The sequence below is a fragment of the Colias philodice genome, chromosome 11 (genome assembly GCF_061535455.1).
Source record: "Colias philodice isolate Cphi_HAF_F1 chromosome 11, ilColPhil1 Martin Lab GWU primary, whole genome shotgun sequence".
NCBI classification, from domain to species: domain Eukaryota; kingdom Metazoa; phylum Arthropoda; class Insecta; order Lepidoptera; family Pieridae; genus Colias; species Colias philodice.
This window is the reverse complement of record NC_143096.1, coordinates 46,791-65,792: the sequence shown is the minus strand read 5'-3', so window position 1 is coordinate 65,792 and position 19,002 is coordinate 46,791. Positions and strand designations below refer to the sequence as shown.

The 19,002-nt window shown below is 37.8% G+C and overlaps 2 protein-coding genes across 5 annotated transcripts; both read right to left on the bottom strand.

Annotated features, from left to right (window-relative positions):
• Positions 1 to 1,882: 1,882 nt before the first annotated feature.
• Positions 1,883 to 12,410, bottom strand: ABCB7 (ATP binding cassette subfamily B member 7). 4 transcript variants are annotated; one of them, XM_089700449.1, is made up of 13 exons: positions 12,284 to 12,410; positions 11,698 to 11,803; positions 10,889 to 11,019; positions 10,285 to 10,462; positions 9,944 to 10,110; positions 9,568 to 9,846; positions 9,023 to 9,197; positions 8,611 to 8,768; positions 7,791 to 7,951; positions 7,589 to 7,718; positions 7,340 to 7,468; positions 2,568 to 2,714; positions 1,883 to 2,492 (listed from the first exon to the last, which is right to left on the bottom strand). In XM_089700449.1, exons 3-13 carry the CDS (start codon positions 10,928 to 10,930, stop codon positions 2,274 to 2,276), a joined length of 1,785 nt encoding a protein of 594 aa, XP_089556575.1. In that variant the 5' UTR covers positions 10,931 to 11,019; positions 11,698 to 11,803; positions 12,284 to 12,410; the 3' UTR covers positions 1,883 to 2,273. The 4 variants fall into 4 exon arrangements, with proteins under 4 accessions (XP_089556575.1, XP_089556576.1, XP_089556573.1 ...); XM_089700450.1 differs by having other exon boundaries at positions 10,889 to 10,965; XM_089700447.1 differs by lacking the exon at positions 12,284 to 12,410 and adding an exon at positions 11,898 to 12,237.
• Positions 12,411 to 12,635: 225 nt separating this feature from the next.
• Positions 12,636 to 14,486, bottom strand: LOC149484315 (SET domain-containing protein 4). The gene has a single exon (XM_089700452.1). It carries the CDS (start codon positions 14,150 to 14,152, stop codon positions 12,779 to 12,781), a length of 1,374 nt encoding a protein of 457 aa, XP_089556578.1. The 5' UTR covers positions 14,153 to 14,486; the 3' UTR covers positions 12,636 to 12,778.
• Positions 14,487 to 19,002: the final 4,516 nt, after the last annotated feature.

The window sequence follows — 19,002 nt, the reverse complement described above, 5'->3', positions numbered from 1 at the left end:
ACAGACTGGTAATATGAATACAGGTGCAGTTGGAAATAGTTTAAGGATATGAAATAAAAAAACAATATTGGTAACAAAATAATATACTTAACATCAGACTGTACAGGTTACTTTTATTTACATTTTTTTACATTGCTTTTTCAACAGGCTATTGAAACAAACCGAACTTTTATTCTATTACAAATATATATTATATAATTGCTGTTAAAAAAAAAGACGGGTTGCACTCCGGGAGTGGCGGCAGAAGAGAAAACTTGATTATTAACGTTGAGCATGTTTGATATTTTGGAATGGTATCCGTCTTACGCATGGAATATAAGAGCTAAAAAAAAAAGACATCCGTCTTACGCTTTTTCGATCAGGCCACGTGTCCTGACGCGAGTTTAAGATTTTATACCCAACGCCGCTAAAGAAGTTTTCACTTCAAAAACTATAGCTCAAATCTTGCAATGTACAAAATTCATAATTACATACATCCTATATTATGTACATCTACTTAATTATTTAAATTTTTATGACATCAAAATAAAGACAATGTTTAAACAAGGATAATAATTCAATATAATTATTAAAATAATACAATGTTTAGCTTGATAAAGTAATACATAAACATAAAACGGTATTTTTAATAGCCATAACCTTATTAAAACAATGCAGTATGAGGGTTAAAATATTAACTTATTTTGGCAATCAATCTAGTCTTAATATAGTTTTGAAAATCATTCTGAAAGCCGGGGTTGGATTGTCCATGTACATGGAATTTATTCCATTGTTTAATGTTTTTAATCAGTTTAGATACCAAAAAAACAAAGTATAATAAAAATATACATATCTTAACTTTTGTCGGTCAGCGATGTGACGTAGACTATAATAATATTATATCATTTTGTACAGTTTTTCGCTAAACAAACTCCGTAATTGTGGTAACATGTCGTTTGAAATTACGTACGAAATATCAGAATGGAATGATTTTCAGATTTTATTTTATATTCCAGTGGTCTATTGGCAGGTACATGACAATCGTTTGAGCGGGAAATGTAATGTATTATTACAATTTCCACGCTGTTCCAATCTCTATAAGGCCAAGCACGCACCACGATTTTAATTTTTGCGACACGATTTCAAAATCGCGCTGTAGAAAATCGCAGAGAGTACGGTGCGCGCACAGCGATAATTTAATAGTGATCATTACTCACTTTCATCATTGATTTCGTACAAGTTGCTTGTCTTTATTTACTACTTCGGAGGATAAGAAGAAAAAAAAAAAGAAAATTCGTCAATATTGGACTCATCCTTTTACAGCAGATAGAATTGTCCAAGGTTTCTTTTATCAGAAATGAACTTCCATGTATGGATATCCATATTCATTGTATTTCTGATATGGATGTATCCCAAAAAATTCTTTGGCTATTATAGAATGAAAATTCCGCCAAAAGGCTGCCCTTTGTGCTTTTTTATTATTTTATATTATTGTAAGATTTATGTATATTTTGTTTCTTGCACAATAAAGTGTTAAATAAATAAATAAATAAATTGAAACTTTTGACAGATTACTGAGTTTATGTTTACCAAACAGTAGGTACCTATACCACTACGATGTTTACTGTTGGACAGACGAAACACAAGTGAAGTGCCGGCCGGGCCCGAGTGTGCGATTTTATTATCGCAGTGCGCGCGGTACCATACAATTTCGTATTCTGCATTTCATTTTCGCGACAATCGCGTCGCGAGCAGTCGCAGCAAAATGTGACAAATCACAATTTTAAAATCGCTGCGATTATCTAATCGCATGTGCGCGCATTGTCATAGTAACTCATACGTTGTATTTCTGCGATAAAATAATCACGCTGCGTAAAGTCGTGGTGCGCGCTAGCTCTAAGAAAACGGCGATTTGGAGATTTGAACGAGATTACCGAACAGAAAAAGAGCGACCGCACTAAAAGAATACGTATGAATTTTGTTATCTATGCATTATTTTTTTAATTTTCTCATAGAGCGACGAAGTCGTTCTACTCGTTGCCGTCGCACAGAATTTTTCATTCATTAAAACAATCTGGTTTTTTTTTACGTAAGCAGTCCCCGAAATCTGCGACAATACAATACGGTATCCAGTGTCGTCGCAGATCTCGGGGATCGAACGCCCGGGGCGCTCGTCTCGGGGCTAGGGCGGTAGGGCGCTAGGGCGCTAGGGCGCTAGGGCGCTAGGGCGCTAGGGCGCTAGGGCGGTGGGGCGCTAAGGCGCTAGGGCGCTAGGGCGGTAGGGCGCTAGGGCGCTAGGCCGCGGGCGGGTCGGGCGGCTGGTTCTGCTGGCGCCACAGGCGCGCGTACAGCGAGGCGGGGTCGGCCAGCAGCGCGCGGTGCGAGCCGCGCTCGGCCACGGCGCCGCGCCGCAGCACCAGGATGAGGTCGGCGTCGGCCACCGTGGCCAGCCGGTGCGCGATGCAGATGGACGTGCGCCCCGCCGTGGCCGCGCGCAGCGCCTGCAGGATCGCCTGCACAGTGCCACACACGGCGGTTACAGTACACAGTACACAGAGCACAGCGCGCGGGACGGGAGCAGTACTCACGTGCTCGGTGAGGCTGTCGAGGCTGGAGGTGGCCTCGTCGAACACGATGAAGGGCGCGTCCTTGAGGATGGCGCGCGCGATGGCCACGCGCTGCTTCTCGCCGCCCGACAGCTTCAGCCCGCGCTCGCCCACCTGCGTCTCGTACCCCTGCTCGCCGCGAACGTCGCGTTACCGCTCATATTATGTTATTCATTAAAAATATATAGTATAAGAAAACAATATAACATTAATCCTTAACATCTCAAAATATCAATACTGCCGTCGTATCAGAGAAGGGCTCATCTAGCATTTTGGTGGAACTGAGATAATTGGGTTTAAAGTTTTTACCATATTCTGCTTCATAGCGTAGAAACCGCGTTGATACCACTTACTAGAAGAAAAGGCATAATTGACTGTGGGCACAACTGGCGCGTTTCGACCGAACCCTGCCCTCCTTTCCTCACCCCTAATCGCAAATAGTTAAAAGAAAATTGTTATTTGTGCCTTTTATACGTTAATTAATTGAAACATGCAAGGATCTTTTATTAAGTAGACAGGGCACATCTGGCCACACATCTGACATTTGAGCCTTTTCTTTGTGTTATGTTGTAGATTTGCCTTTTGAAAGTAGTTTTTAGTAAACATCTGTATGAAGTAAAGTCACATCTACGTATAATATGTGCCTTTTCATTGTAATGGTAAGTACCTAAATGTGCCTTTTAACACCTTTTAATTACATAAAACGAAAATATTTGTGTCATATTTTGTGCCATTTTATCTCCGGATTCCTTAGAGATAAAATTCTACAAAAAAATTAAGCAGATGCGCCTTTTTTTCTTGATTCCAAATATGTATATGCTACAGTCAAAACCCTGAACCAGTCAATATCCTTATTGACGGTCATTAAGCTTATTGACTAAGGGCGTCGGTTATCAGTTAATAAGGATATTGACCGGCACCCTTAGTCAATAACCTTATTAACTGATTTATAGAGCAGACATTCAGTCAATATATAGTTGTGGTCAAATAATTAAGAACGATTTGAAGTACTAGAATTATTTATTTAAATAAAGTCATACACAGAGATGTGCACCTTCTGAGAAGCAACTAGTTATGTCATAAAATAGCCACATTAATAGAGCAACTAAGTTTAAGAATAAATAATAAAATCGCCAACAATATTTTATTCAAAAATAATTTATTTTACCAAAGCAACACATTCAAATAATAGTGAAGCTGGACAAATAATTAAGAACGATTAATTTATCTGCTCGGGAATTGTTTTGTATGACACTTTCATTAAAAAAAAATACAATAATAAGTACGTTGCGAGAATTTTTTTTAAAGCAAGTTAATACATTTTTAACTAAAATTAATATTTAATAGCATGTCCACGGCTTTTAATTACTGCTTTACACCGGCGAGGCATTGACCCTATTAATTTTTGACATTTTCCTAGAGAAATAGAGTTCCATTCTTCTTAGAAAACGGCGTACAGCTCCCTTAAATTTCGACACTGTGTATATGAAACCTTTTTCTTTACTTCGAACCACAGATTCTCTATTGGGTTTAGGTCAGCGCTGTTAGCTGGCCAGTCCAAAACAGAAACTGACTGCGCTGTTAGAAATTTCTTTACAGTGTGTGCAGTGTGCTTTGGATCATTGTCATGCTTGAATGTCCAAATAACCGGTAGAACTTCTTCAGCATAAGGTAACATTGTTTCTTCCAGTATATTTTCCAGAAAAGCACCCCCAAATTTTCACATTTCCACCACCGTGCTTTAATGTAACTTTCGTGTACTTAGGGTCGAATTCTGTATTCGGAGGACGTCCAACATATCGTTTTCCATCGGAACATACTCTGTTTATTTTCGTTTAGTCAGAGAAAAGTACATTTTTCTACTGTCGCACAGTCCAGTTTTCATATTTTCTTGCAAATCTAAGCCGGGCTTGCCTGTGGCAAAGTTTCGACATGGGTACTTTTCTTGCTATCCGACCGTGCAATTTTTCTTCCACCAAACGTCTTCGAATAGTGCGTGCTGAGATTGCTGAAGGGTTATTTTCGCCGAAATATTCTTTTCTCAGCCCATTGGACCCTTTAAAAGGATTTTGTTTCACCATACGGACGATGTTTCGGTCATCTTGAGGAGTTGTTTTTTCCGTCTTGGCATACGTGGGACATCTGAAGTTGTTTGATACGTATCAAAATGCCTTATAGCGTGGAAAACCATAGTTTGAACATTGCAGATGCACTTTTTATAAGGCCAATTCATCCCGCGAAGTTTTATTATAACTTCCCTAGTAGATTTATCACAACTTTTATTTTTTTCCATTTTTTTTTTATGAGAAGTAATCACTTTTAATCTTTTGCAACACTTAATGGCGCCAAAATTATACAAACAACCACAACACACAACAAATCGAGTCGAGTGTTCTCTATTGAAATTTGAATAAAAGTATAAACTATTCAGCGTTCTTAATTACGTGACCAGTTAGTAAATAGGAATACTATGTTTAGAAGTAGTGTAAAAAGTTTGTCTATTAATTTTTAGGCTAATCACGTGTATTAATGAATACAGTGATTTGTTGGAAAAGTATTTCTATATCGAGAAAAATAAAAATAATTACATGAAATAAGTTATGCATCTTAGTCTGAAAAAATCTTCCCTTTGTATCAGCGTTCTTAATTACATATATGACCACCATACATGTCTGTGCCACCACTGTAGGTTTGAATAGATTTTAACACTTAAATCTTTCTGTATTTTTCGGTATGATGATGATGATGATGATGGTGGTGGTGGTGAAAAATCGAATAAAGCACGATTTATTGAAAAAATCCTAATTAGGTAATCATTACTTTTTTAAATTTATTATTTAAGTAACTGTATTTTTGTGCGAAACGGAACGCGCCGGGTGCCTAAAAAGCCAGTACGGGGATTTCCCTTTAGTCTAACGTGCAGGTGCTATTGAATGTCAAACAAACTTTTTCCATTGGTGAAGGAATTGTTTGGAGCGATAGCTTCTTCAGCTGCTGTAGAGTGTTTTCTACATTTGGAATTGTTGACCCTAGTTTTTAAATAAGATATCTTAATCTGTTTTATGTTGATTTCTGTGAAAGGAAGTAAAATTAAACCTTTTTGTTTTAATCATTGATTTTTATTGAAAAAATCGGTTGATTTAAATCATGATTTAAATCAAATTTAATCATTATACAACAGCCTGGTGCGTAGTATATTAGAATACGGTTCTGTAGTTTGGAGACCTCACTATGCGTGCCATTCCTTACGATTGGAAAGGATACAGAGAAGATTTCTTTTGCACCTTGTTTATTCTAGTGGGAAATCAAAAAAACAGTTACCATCATATAAAAAGCAATTATCTCATTTCAAAATTACTTCTCTTGATAATCGGCGGGTACTTCTTGATTTACTATTTGCCTTAAAATTGTTCAATGGTAAAATCGATTGCCCCCAAGTGCTGCAAAAATTTAACTTAAAGGTCCCTTCCAGATATCCTCGTAAGATTCTATTGCCGCTGTGTCCTCCTCAACGCAGAACCGTATCGGGTCGGAACTCACCCATTCCGAGAATTTGTAAAACTGTAAACGACTACAGTGAGTTTTTTGATATATTCGTAGATTCCCCCAACAAGCTCCGCAAAACTTTTAATTCACTTTTTAAGGAATAGGATAGATTAAGTACATTATATATCATTGTTTTTTTTCTGTTTATCGCTAATTGTATACTTTTAAACTTATTTTTCGCATGTTGTGTTTACCTGTAAGTGTTTTTTTACATTGACCTAATAATTGTGTATATGAATTTTGATATGTTATATGTAATGTAAACAAACGTTGGTAGACCAAAATAAATAAATAAATAAAATGATTTAATCGTGCCAACGCCCAACCCTGATTTTGAGTAATTATTTGCTTTATTTAGCAAGAATCACATTTCCCCGAAATCAATAATTATTGAATATGTTACGAAACTTGCAAGATATTATTTTACTTGATAGGTATTAAAATTATTGCAATTAGATTATTTATTATTAGATTATTTATTATTTATTATTATTTATTATTAGATACATTACCTGCTTTTTTCGCTTCGCCGCCACGAGAAATATTAACATTGCATAATAAACAAAGAGCTCACTTTTTATTTTCACTGCTTATGTCAAAGTATTCCCATAAAGACGATATTTTCTTCACTGATGCCATTTCTCGTTGCTAAATCTTTTAGACGTATGTATAATGTACTTAAAATAATAAGAGCACAAATAAAATTATAACCTAAAAACGATCACGCACGTGTCTGCCCTGCATGTAAGCTTGCATTCAATCGACACAATAATAAAATTGTACAATTGTTAACTTCACTTCATCAACGAAAAGACCCGAATCGAACCGGTCCATCCTATCCTATAAATTCTTTTAATATATGTATAAGAATTTTAGTTTTAGTCAGTACCGCATTGGGTTAATCCTGTAAAGGTAATTGATATGTGTGTGAATAAATAAATAAATAAATAAATAAATAAAATCGTTCGCGCGTCGCCTACGCAAACGGCTAAGTTTCGCCGGATATTCGGCTATCCGGCCACTCGGTCGGCCGAATATCCGGTATCCGGTATCCGGCCAAACTGCTATCCGTTTCATCTCTAGTTTTACTGTAACATATATAACTCAATTTTTCAATAAATGTTAGTTGTGCCCTTTTTTCTTTCGACGGCAGAATAATATGCTACGTTCGTAATGTCAATCGCCATGCACATTCCTTCATAAGCTACCTTAGGCCACGTGACGACGGAATCGTGCAGCTCGGCCATCTCGCTGGCGCGGTACACCTCCTGCGCCGACTTGCTGAGGTCGCCGTAGTGCAGGTTGTGGAATATCGTGTCGTGGAACAGCACGCAGTCCTGGCGTTTATTTTTAATATGTGATTCTTATAAACACAGTTCTTATATATTATTTCGTTCTTTAACAATAACACGAAAGCGACGCGGAGTGAGAGTCGCGAAGTGAAACACAAGAGCAACCTGCGGCACGATGGCGATGTTGCGGCGCAGCGAGGCCAGCTGCACGGCGCGGATGTCCTGCCCGCCCACCAGGATGCGCCCCGCCTGCGGCTCGAAGAAGCGGTACAGCAGCCGCACCAGCGTCGACTTGCTGCAACACCCCGACCGTTAGTAGTTAGTCGTCAGTGAACACTAGGCGAGCGAATAGAGCCGAAAGCGTTACCCGCTGCCGGAGCTGCCGACGATGCCGATCTTCTGGCCGGCGGGGATGGTGAGGTTGAGCTTGTTGAGGATGGGCTGCCCGTGCACGTACTTGAAGCTCACGTCGCGGAACTCGATGCTCGAGTCCGCCGCCACGCGCAGCGGCGGGGCCTTGTCCACCTCCTGGGATACTCACACAGCTATTATTTTGTATAATATGTACATTGTACATGTATGTATGGAGGTTTGAGAAATTTGAAGAAAAAGTCTTCAATGAAATCCAGCGTTAATTTTTAATTGTTCAAATCACGTGTGATGTGTGGGGGGAAGGCGAGTGACGTGTGTTGCGGCGTGTGACGTGGGGTAAGGCGTGTGACGATTGGTAAGGCGTGTGACGTGTGGTAAGGCGTGTGACGTGTGGTAAGGCGTGTGACGTGTGGTAAGGCGTGTGACGTGTGGTAAGGCGTGTGACGTGTGGTAAGGCGTGTGACGATTGGTAAGGCGTGTGACGTGTGGTAAGGCGTGTGACGTGTGGTAAGGCGTGTGACGTGTGGAAAGGCGTGTGACGTGTGGTAAGGCGTGTGACGTGTGGTAAGGCGTGTGACGTGTGGTAAGGCGTGTGACGTGTGGAAAGGCGTGTGACGTGTGGTAAGGCGTGTGACGTGTGGTAAGGCGTGTGACGTGTGGTAAGGCGTGTGACGTGTGGTAAGGCGTGTGACGTGTGGTAAGGCGTGTGACGTGTGGTGACACGAGCGACGCGTTTGAAGTCGCTGACCAAACTTAAAATGTGTTTTGTTTAGTATAAGAAATGTGATCGAATGAAAGAAACGTGGAGTCCGTACCCTCACACGCGACTGCACGGTCATGAGCGTGAACATGGTCTGCATGTCGACGAGCGCCTGGCGCACCTCGCGGTACACGGAGCCCAGGAAGCCCAGCGGCACCGACAGCTGGAACACCAGCCCGTTCACCATCACCAGGTCGCCCACCGTCATGCGCCCTGAACACGCCAACCTCTCAGTGCCGAGCTCGACAAAAATTACACGTCACACTTTTTTTACGTTTTACTCGTTATTAATGAGCTAGCCGCGTCCCGCGTTTTCGTTTTCGCTGAAAATCAGTTCAAAATTCGTTCAAATAAAACTAATAGAGAGAGATCGAATACACAGAGAGACAAAAATGATTTTTGCACTATATGTATCGTGTATGCATTCAGTAAAGCGAGGGTATCTGAGTATAGACGCAGCGTCGGACCGTGCGCGATCTCGTTGGCGGCGAGCAGCATGATGGCGCTGAGGCCGGCGCTGAAGATGGCGTGCTGGCCGAAGTTGAGCAGCGCCAGGCTCGTGGCCGTCTTCAGCGACGCCGCCTCGTAGCGCTGCAGGCTCTCGTCGTACTTCCGCAGCTCGTACTGCTCGTTGCTGAAGTACTGTCGCACACGGAACTCGATAAATATCATTATGACTGTGCAAATACACACACATATTATGATTTTTGATTATTGATTACTAACCAGCTGATTTTTTTATTTTCATTCACTTATTTAATACTTATATAATTCAACAGACATATTGTCCTACAAATTGCGTAATAAATATTTGAGAACCGTCAAATCAAAAATTTTTATCCTTGTTACCTCTGTAAGCTACCACAATCGAGAGTTTCGTACATGAAATTATTGGGCATCTCATCAAAATAAAGCTACTCACGAAAAATTAGCTTGATAGTAATCACTTGCAAAAATGGGCGATGTATCCCGGACTATTAGCATCTAGCTCGGCACACACGGCGGGCCTCACCTTGACGGTCTCGTAGTTGATGAGCGAGTCGACGGCCTTGTTGCCGGCGTCGTTCTCGGCGCGGTTCATGTGCACGCGGAACTGCGTGCGCCACTGCGTCACGGCCAGCGTGAAGGCCGCGTACACGCCCACGCAGCCCAGCGCCACGCCCGCGAACGCCAGCCCGCCCTTCAGCCCCAGGATGGACGACACCAGCGCCAGCTCGAACGCCGTCGGCACCACGTTGAACACCATCGCCGACAGCACGAAGTTGATGGCGCGCGACCCGCGGTCGATCGTCTGCACCGGCCGTCCATATATTATTTTCTATTCTGACGTTCGTATAAGCAACATATAGGATATGATATGCAGTAGAACATGCGGGGGGGGGGCGCACCTTGGACAGCGCGCCGGTCTGGCGGCCCAGGTGGAAGGCCAGGTCGAGGCTGTGCAGGTGCGTGAACACGTTGCAGGCGAGCCGCCGGATGGAGTGCTGCGCCACCTTGGCGAACACGGCGTTGCGCAGCTCGTTGAAGCCCGCCGCCGTCGCGCGCGCTATGCCGTCTGACGGACGATATTCACTCGACGTTATTAAAAAAAAACAATCGCATCGAACGCAAATAAAAATTTTTAATTAGAAGAGTGATTCGATTCCCATGGCACGTGACGTGTAATATCCCGCCTCTACCGTATACGGCGGGAGGATTTGTCTAGGTGATGGGACTTTAGTGAACTTACAGCCGACCAACAAGCTGATGACGCTGGTGGTTATGGCCTCGGGAACCGTAGACACGCCTAGGAGGTTGACCTCGTCGACTGCATACTTGAACAGGAAGGGCACCATCACATTCATCACCTTGGCTCCGAAGAGCAGCGAAAGTGATATCATCACCCTGTTTCTTATCATTGCGTTGTCCTGTGACCACATGTAAACTACTTTATAGTCGACCAAAGATTATTATTATTAGAATCAAACAATCCGATTAACAGATTATACTATGAATGATATTTATAATGATATATGGTAATGTAAAATACAATATGAGCCATGTTTGTTTATGCTAATGTGATAATGGCATATGAATAACTTATAGAAGACTAGGTTTCCGCCCACGGCTTCGCCCGCGCATTCAAAGAAAAACCCGCATAGTTCCCGTTCCCGTGGGATTTCCGGGATTGCGTATTGTAATTGATTATGAAAATATTGTAATTAATTACAATCTCTGTATATTATCTGTACAGTCAAAAATTGTTTACTTTAATATGCATATTGATTGTACCACCAATACTTTGCTATTAACAGGACATGTTCTATAATATAGTTTGCAAAGAACAAGTTTACCTTTGGCCACACATATTCCATCATCCCCCGCACCATATCCATCCCCGTGACCGGCTTGGCATCTCCCAGGTTGATGTCTTCTCGAGACAAAACAGAAGCACCTGGATGAAAGCAGTCTCTCTTTTGGATACCTAGGGATGGGACACCACATCAGGACTCCTTTAGGAATGGATTCAATCAACATAGAAGGAAGGAAAAGCGGGCAAACTAATGTGAGGGGTGCAGGAGGAGATCTGCTCAACCAGGCATTAATAACAATACACATGAAATGATTAAAAATAGAAAAAACAAACTATTCAAGCAATACCAAACTAATGTTTCTAATGATTATAAAACTACAGAATATAAGTACCTACTTAGCTTCATAATTATTACAATAATGTATACATCAATTGAAGTAAGAACTTATACGAGTGTGATGGATTAAAATGCTATAAATATTCATTGGTTCAGACAAAAACAATGAAGCGTGTATTTACAAGTAATTCACCTTTTTTTTTTCAATATACAATTTTCACTATTCCAAAATCTTTTTAGTACAGTATAGTTTCAAAATAAATCAGTATAGTTTCAATATAATAATAAAATTTATATGAACACAATTTTGGAACTGTAATTTAAATATTATAATGATAATAATTGGTATTCAAATATTGACTTGGTTATTTTAACATGTAATAAATATTTACAAGGTCAAGTTGGATTGCGCAATAGCAGGTCAAGCTAATGATTTAAAAGTGAATAACCATACAGGAACCTTAAAACATACAGAAGTTAAATGCAAATCATATTTTTTAATGTTTTCTTACCAACTGGAATTTTCCCAGTTTTAGGCTTATTGGCCAGAACCGCTGCCAGCACATTTTTGGCTGTATCTTGACCACCTGCATTACTTGGAGGTGATGAAGAATAGTACTAAAACCGAAAAAAAAACCCACTGCTAATTTTCATTAAAAATAGTAGCTAATATATTGAAAGAAGACTATCCACTGTTTTATTCACAACGTACCCTATAATAACTTGAGGCGACACATTGTTTACAAACTATATTTAATTGCGGCTTATTATATATCAACAATCTAGTGCTTGAAAAAGCTTTTATAAATTTTTTGTGATTTTTCAAAATTTTATCAAACCTCCGATTTGACAGCAATGCAGCCGCCATGGTTGCAGGCTGACAAATGACATTACTAATGTCACATTAGAACTGCGTATTTTTCACATTTTGGCACTTGATTATTGTTGCCTGATTAGTTAAATTTTTTTTGTAAAATAAAAATAAGAATTCTATATAGTGGGATTACCACATCATTACAGACGGGCATAGAAACTCTTACTTTTTTCGAAATCGGTTAGCTAATATTATATTGACAAAAGTGTACTGGTTTGACGAACGTTTGACTTTCGCTATTTTTCCGACGAGTTCGACTAACGCCCACGCGACTAAGCCGCCGGTACCAGCGTTCACACCATCATTTTTCTTTTTGTCATTCCGTACTAAGACCCCTGTAGAACCGCCATCCTGTTACAAATGAAATTTTGTGTCAATATCTCCTGGTCTATATAATAATATAATATGAATGACTCCCATTCTTCTTTCAGTTGAGCCAATCGTAAAGGATTAAAACTAGTACAGTACTCCAAAATTAAAAATGCGCATGCAAATCTTCGCTAATTGTCGTATTTTCGAAAACACTCGAACTCGAATCATTGAATCGTAAGAGTCTATGAGATAATATACTAAATCAGTCAGAAAGAGAAGGAAGTAAAGTGTTTCAATCACAGGTTTCAATAGGTGGTGTTTTGCAGAACTACCCTCTTTTAATTTATTTATTTGTACAGATTTCATACTAAAGGAAAATAAATAAAATTGGCTATATTTCTATTTACCTAACTTTTAATAAACTTTTCTAAAATTCTAACATATTGACACATAAGTTGTATACAGTTATTGAGTATAATACACTCATCAAAATTCTGTAATTTATCTAAAGCATACTCCATATCAACTAATTTATTTTTAACAAATGGTTTGATGAAATCAATTAAAACCCTATCATAAGAACAGATAGCTGCAGAATACAACAACCTACTCACATTAACATCTTCATTATAAAAATATTTAACAACTAAAAGTAAACCGTAAAAATTAAAACTCAAACCCCTTCCATCAATATACAAATCCTTATTGAGACCATGATTGCACATAAAATTACACTGTTCTTGTGAAAGCTTTATATCTCTGGATCTGCAGAATAATTTAATTTTTTCAAATTCAAATTCAACACAATCCAAATCATTTGAAGGTAAATAAAAACCATACTCAGTAATAAGTTTCAAATTATAGCTATCCCCGTAACATATAAACACTTGGGAATATGCTTTGAAGTCATTCTTAGTGTATATTGAAAAGCGCACATCTGAAAATATATCCTCTTTTAAATTGACTAAAGGTATGTTTTCTATTTCCTTATTTACTAATAGTTTAGTTTCATTTATACAATTGGCACTATGATTTATCATATCTAAGAACGGACACAGTGAGATCCTGGTGTTATCATTTATTATGGCTAAAATAGTATTTTCCTTATTTGTTAAATTTATCAACTTTGATAAATCCATGTAAACACATCTAGTGTTGACCGTAAAATATGCCCATTCATAATTAGATTTTGTAAAATAGTTTGAAAAATTTTGCACATTTTTCTTAGTACTTTTGGTGTTAACCAATATGTTCACAAAAATATCAAACGATCCATTTATTACACTTTTTTGGTTTTCAATTACTGTTAAAATTTCAGGATTTAAAAAATTCTGTACATTTTGCTTCAAAAAATATGGTACTGTATAAGTATGTGGTAAACTTCTTAAATAGGTATGCCACTTTGAATTGCTATCTTGCGACTTTAAAAACAGTAAATAAAATGCTAATAACGACTGAAATGTTACACATTGCCTATATTCCACTAAACATTGCTTATCGTTATCCAAAAATATACTATTAAAATCTACATCAATTAACAAAGTTGTAACATTAATAGTGAGGTTCAGAGGTAGATTAACTATTTCTTCTCCTGCCTTAATTTTCTTCTTTGTCAGCACTCCACGATCGCTGTCTTTGAACACTGCTAAACTAAGATTTTTACTTCGCCGAATGCCACATTGTGCCAGCCAAGAATTTAATGATATCACTTCCCTGTTTTCGTTGCACGTATGGAAGTTGTATTCTCGTTTATGTTTTCTCCAGCGACCAGTTCTACCCATTACTACTGTTAATTACTCTTAGTAACTTCCACTTGAAAATGCCTTTTTGGTGAAAATAAAACTACATCGAAATCTATATGCCGATTACCGATTAACAGCATATCATTTAGAGAATTAGAAAATAACACATTCGATGCTATGAATAAATCGTGTTAAGGAACTGGGACGTATCATAAAACGGGTAACTCGGTGTGTAATTTAGTTGTTAAATGGCAAAAATGGGTTGAGTAGGTACACGTTGTGTACAAACAGGCAGAAAAGGAATACCTACCTATGAAATTATCATCGGTACGTTAACTGTCAAGTGTCAATTATTAATTGTCGTTGACAGTTAGTTCATTCTCACTCATACTCTACGTTGACAGCCAATGAATAAGGAATTTGACAGCGTCCCTAGCAGCAATTTTTTTGAAGTGAAACTTCTTTATCGGGGTTGGACAAAAATTTAGTGTAACTATTTGCGTTACGCCGTACGCGTGACATTTTTGCGTTACGCCACGCGTGACATTTTGCGTTACGCCATACTCGTGACATTTTTAAGGTCATAAAGAAGTTTCACTTCTTACTCTAGTACACGCACACATTTTTTTTTTCGTCGATTGTGATTAAAGTTCCACTCGAGTCCACTCGTGTTCCAACTGTGTTCCAACACCACAGATCTACTACAGTTAGATCTGTGTCCAACACAGATCTACTTAGATCTGTGTGTTCCAAAATGCAGTACAAATGGTAGACTTTATGCTATCAAAGACGTAAATATTGGAAATTTGGCGCAGGGCATAAAATATTTTTGATCGACCAATGTAACATGAACACGCAAGTCACAAATGTGAGGCCAACAGTCAACCATAGTGTATATTACAGTCTTAGAGTATATATTATTACAGTAGTATAGAGCGAGTGTATTGCATAAATTCCTCAGTGCGCATCGTAGGCAGATGAGCTATAGATAATATTATATATAGATGTGTGTGTGACAAATAGGGATGGGTATTAGGTAGGTATCAGTATCAATTGCGTGCCAAGCTATCGATAAGTTATGTAAATAAATATGTATCTTTTGTAAATTTTATGTTCAATATGTTATTTAAGGAGAAATGTATGAATAAAGTATAAAATATTATGTCATTTTAAATTTGTTTGCCAAGAGAATAAAGTGTTTATTCCATTTGAATATTTCTTGTATTAATTTTAAGTACTTAACAAAAATATGTTTATGAATATCAGAAAAACGAGTTCGATATTAAAGTTAATAAAATAAAAATTCGGGTTTGGTGCTATTTCTTTAATAATAAATGAAACAATAATAATAATGTTTTAAAAATGTTAAATAAAAATAAGAAATAATTAGTTATTTAAAATGATAATATAATAAATAAATCATATAAATAATTTTTTTATTTATTTTATCCATTCTACTATAAAATGTTCAAAATCAATTTAGCGATATTTCAGAAAATATATCGTAACATTACATGTAACTTTACATTTACACTATAATACATTTGCATTCATAATATTAGAAAGTCTATCATACAAAACACACCACAAATTTATTTATAATACATTTTTAAAAGAGTTTTAATTTTAAAATAAATAATTTGTTAAAATATAGTTCTTCTAGTAAACTTTATATCGAGTACAGCGTTGGTCAGGTCACATCACTAAGATCACGTGGCGGCAGTGAGGTGCGCGAGCGAGCCTGCGCGTGTCCGCCTCCCACCTCCCCTTCACCCCCGCGATGCTAGATTTATTTTCATAAAAATAAGTATAACAATCGACTTACTGATGAAGTGTGATACTGGATTTTAATTTTGTGTATTTTCTAGTATCGTTTTTGCAAGATATAACTTCACATTTCACCATGTTTACTCCTAGATATGAATAAAAATCCAGAGCAACGCACTTCGTCAGCACCATAGAAATCTAAATAACAAGACACTAGAAGTCGTAAGCGCGCGTGACCTTGTCGCCACTCAGGTGACTTTCACATCACCAGTGTGTTCGTCACAGTTCAGTTGCTATGCAGACGTATGTGTGTAAACATGGTGTGTTTCAGCATTTCCCATTGCGTAAATTCTTCCACAAGTTGTAATTATACTAATAAAGGAATAATATTTCATCGGTAAATATTTTTTTTTAGAAATAATGCCGTTTTTCCTTAAAATTATAGAATATTTACAAGTATTACGAGTGTCACCATAGTAATCGAAATAACAATGAATGACACAGTTTCAACCTTATTGGAGCAAAAAGAAACAAAACGTCTCATATACTTAGGGATGTTATTCTAAAATAAACCGTAAATTCGTGCGTTAGGATACATATTAAAAAGCTTAATTTAATATTTAAGTTAGTTTTCACTAAAATCAAGTTGTCCAATAAAAGGCATAGTTTACTTGTGTGTATTGTTTAGCTATCGGTTTAAATGTGTTGATTTTGGCGACAGCGGTTTTCATACGAATTATGACATTATAGCACTTCTATGTGTCTTGTTATTTAGATTTCTATGGTCAGCACTCAACCACGACTACGAGCGCGCGCGGCGGGAACGTCGTGTTGTTCCCACCTGTGCCTACTGTTCCCACTTGGTTGTTCGCACTCTATAGATACTATCTATACTCTAAGATTACAGTAGTATAAATACTCTAAGGTACCAAACCTAGCGTTATCACACACATATTTTCTACTCTGTACTAGCATAAAGACATTTGGTCTTTATGCTAGTGCGAGTTTCCAAAACGACAATATATTTTGTATTAAGCGTCGTATTCACGGTCCATCTTGACGTACGTCCCGCCAAGGTCATACACGATGCACGACGCAAAACAACAGTGAATAGTGTTGACGTACGTCAATAATTATTATTATTATCTTGCTGGATGTGCACGACCAATTTTTCATCCAGCAAGCACCCCCACCACCGCGAACGTCGTGCAGATGGACAGTGAATAGCGCGGACGTACAGCAGATCGGTGTTGCCAACAGAAATTTATGTAAATATGTACTTGGAAACGTGGCCTATTGATATGATTTATTTGTGATAACCTAGTGAGTACCTATATGAGCAAGCAAGAAACAGTTATTTTATATTTTTATGTACACAGGAAATACCCAATTATCATTACTTTTGGATCAACCTAGTACACATGGACAGTTTATATTCAGAAGTTATTATTTTAAAAGAACTCCAAGGCGAATTGATGAATAACACAGATTTTATGCAAAAGTCCACTGCAGAAAAATGGCAATTTATTTAAAAAAAATGTCCTAACGAATTTGTTTGTTTAAAAAAATGATTAGCTATATACTCTCTGTTCCCGCCACTTCAGCATTTACTGAAAGAGTCTTTTCGGTCATGAATGTGAAGTGGCGGGAAGAGAGAAACCGAGTTTCATTAAAAATTAATTAAAAATGAGCTCTTGAAATATATAAATTTAGATTTGGAATGTTTGGATTCATATAATTCATTTAAAAATAATGAAAAATTGTTAGGTACTACAAAAAGTACAAAAAAATACATTTTAAAAAATATTTATTTACTCTTTATTTACCTTCTTTAAAATCAGATATACTCTATATCTTCAAATAAAAGTTGGCAACCCAAGCCATGCTTGATGCGCGCACGATCGTCAGTAGGATACATCCAGCACCGCGGCCTTGAGCTGACGTACGTCGGGGATGGACCGTGAATAAGTCGCTTTAGATCTGTGTTTTTTATTGAGGGTTATGACTTTGACAGGCTGTAGGTATATCACTATATGCTCGACTATTATATGTATCACCACAGACATGTATATGTCTGTGTGTATCACTGATCACAGATCTAGTACTAGATCTGTGATATGTATGTATTATATGTATGTTCATCTTGATCTTCCCTCGTAACTTCTAAACTACCCGAATTCGACAAATGACATACATAATATGTATCATTAGAAGCGTCCGTTGGTTATAGGCTTAGAGCATTATGGTTTAATGCTCTAATGTTATAGGTTATATGGGGTTTGAAACCCCGGGTTTTACAAAAGCTAATTAATGTGGCGCCCTCTAGCAGACAAAACATACATAGTAAAAAAATAAAGTTAAGATAAATACCGTGTTTGGTATCTTGGTATTTGAAAGCTCTTTACTTGTACATTTTGAATATATATAATTATATAATACTAGCGGCCCGCCCCGGCTTCGCCCGTGGTACATATGAAAAATAGATGTTGGCCGATTCTCAGACTTACCCGATATGCACAGAAAATTTCATGAGAATCGGTCCACCCGTTTCGGAGGAGTATGCAGACTAACATTGTGACACGAGAATTTTATATATAAGATATACACTTCTAGTGTTACAAGTGTTTAAGGGGGGTGGTGACCACTTAACAACAGGTGGCCCATCTGCTCCTTTGCTTGCTCTGACAATAAAAGAAAATGTATATATAATTATATATATAAATATATATATATATACACTGTATTAATTATTAATATTCCTTATTACTTTGAACTGCAGCAGTTAACTTAGTTCCTTTGAGTTAATTTAAAATACAGTCGACTCTCGTTAATTCAAACCTGCGATAATTCGAACCTTTCTATAATTCAAAGTTCTCACGAGGTCCCTACAAAATCTCTTTATATTTCGAACTAAATCCATACATTTTTGTGCACTTGGTAATTCGAATGAAAATACCATGTCTATATAACAAAACGACGCGTTAATTCAAACTCATCGGCGTCCAACACTCGACAATTCAAAGTTGCAGACAGAAAAAGGTGGAAAGATTGTAAGCTGGTAGTCAGGTTGGTACATTTTGCGACAAGTTCAAACTTGTTCAATGAGCCGTTGTTTTTGTTAT

What these genes read in the sequence shown, in the direction of transcription:
- ABCB7 (XM_089700447.1), bottom strand. Translation starts at nt 12,053, where the DNA reads ATGGCGGCTGCATTGCTGTCAAATCGGAGGTTTGATAAAATTTTGAAA. An exon ending in CGCCAACGAGATCGCGCACG is followed by an intron (nt 8,769 to 9,022) that starts GTCCGACGCTGC and finishes TGGCGTGTTCAG; the next exon opens with GGCGCATGACGGTGGGCGAC. An exon ending in ACATCGCCATCGTGCCGCAG is followed by an intron (nt 7,469 to 7,588) that starts GTTGCTCTTGTG and finishes AATAAACGCCAG; the next exon opens with GACTGCGTGCTGTTCCACGA.
- LOC149484315 (XM_089700452.1), bottom strand. Translation starts at nt 14,152, where the DNA reads ATGGGTAGAACTGGTCGCTGGAGAAAACATAAACGAGAATACAACTTC.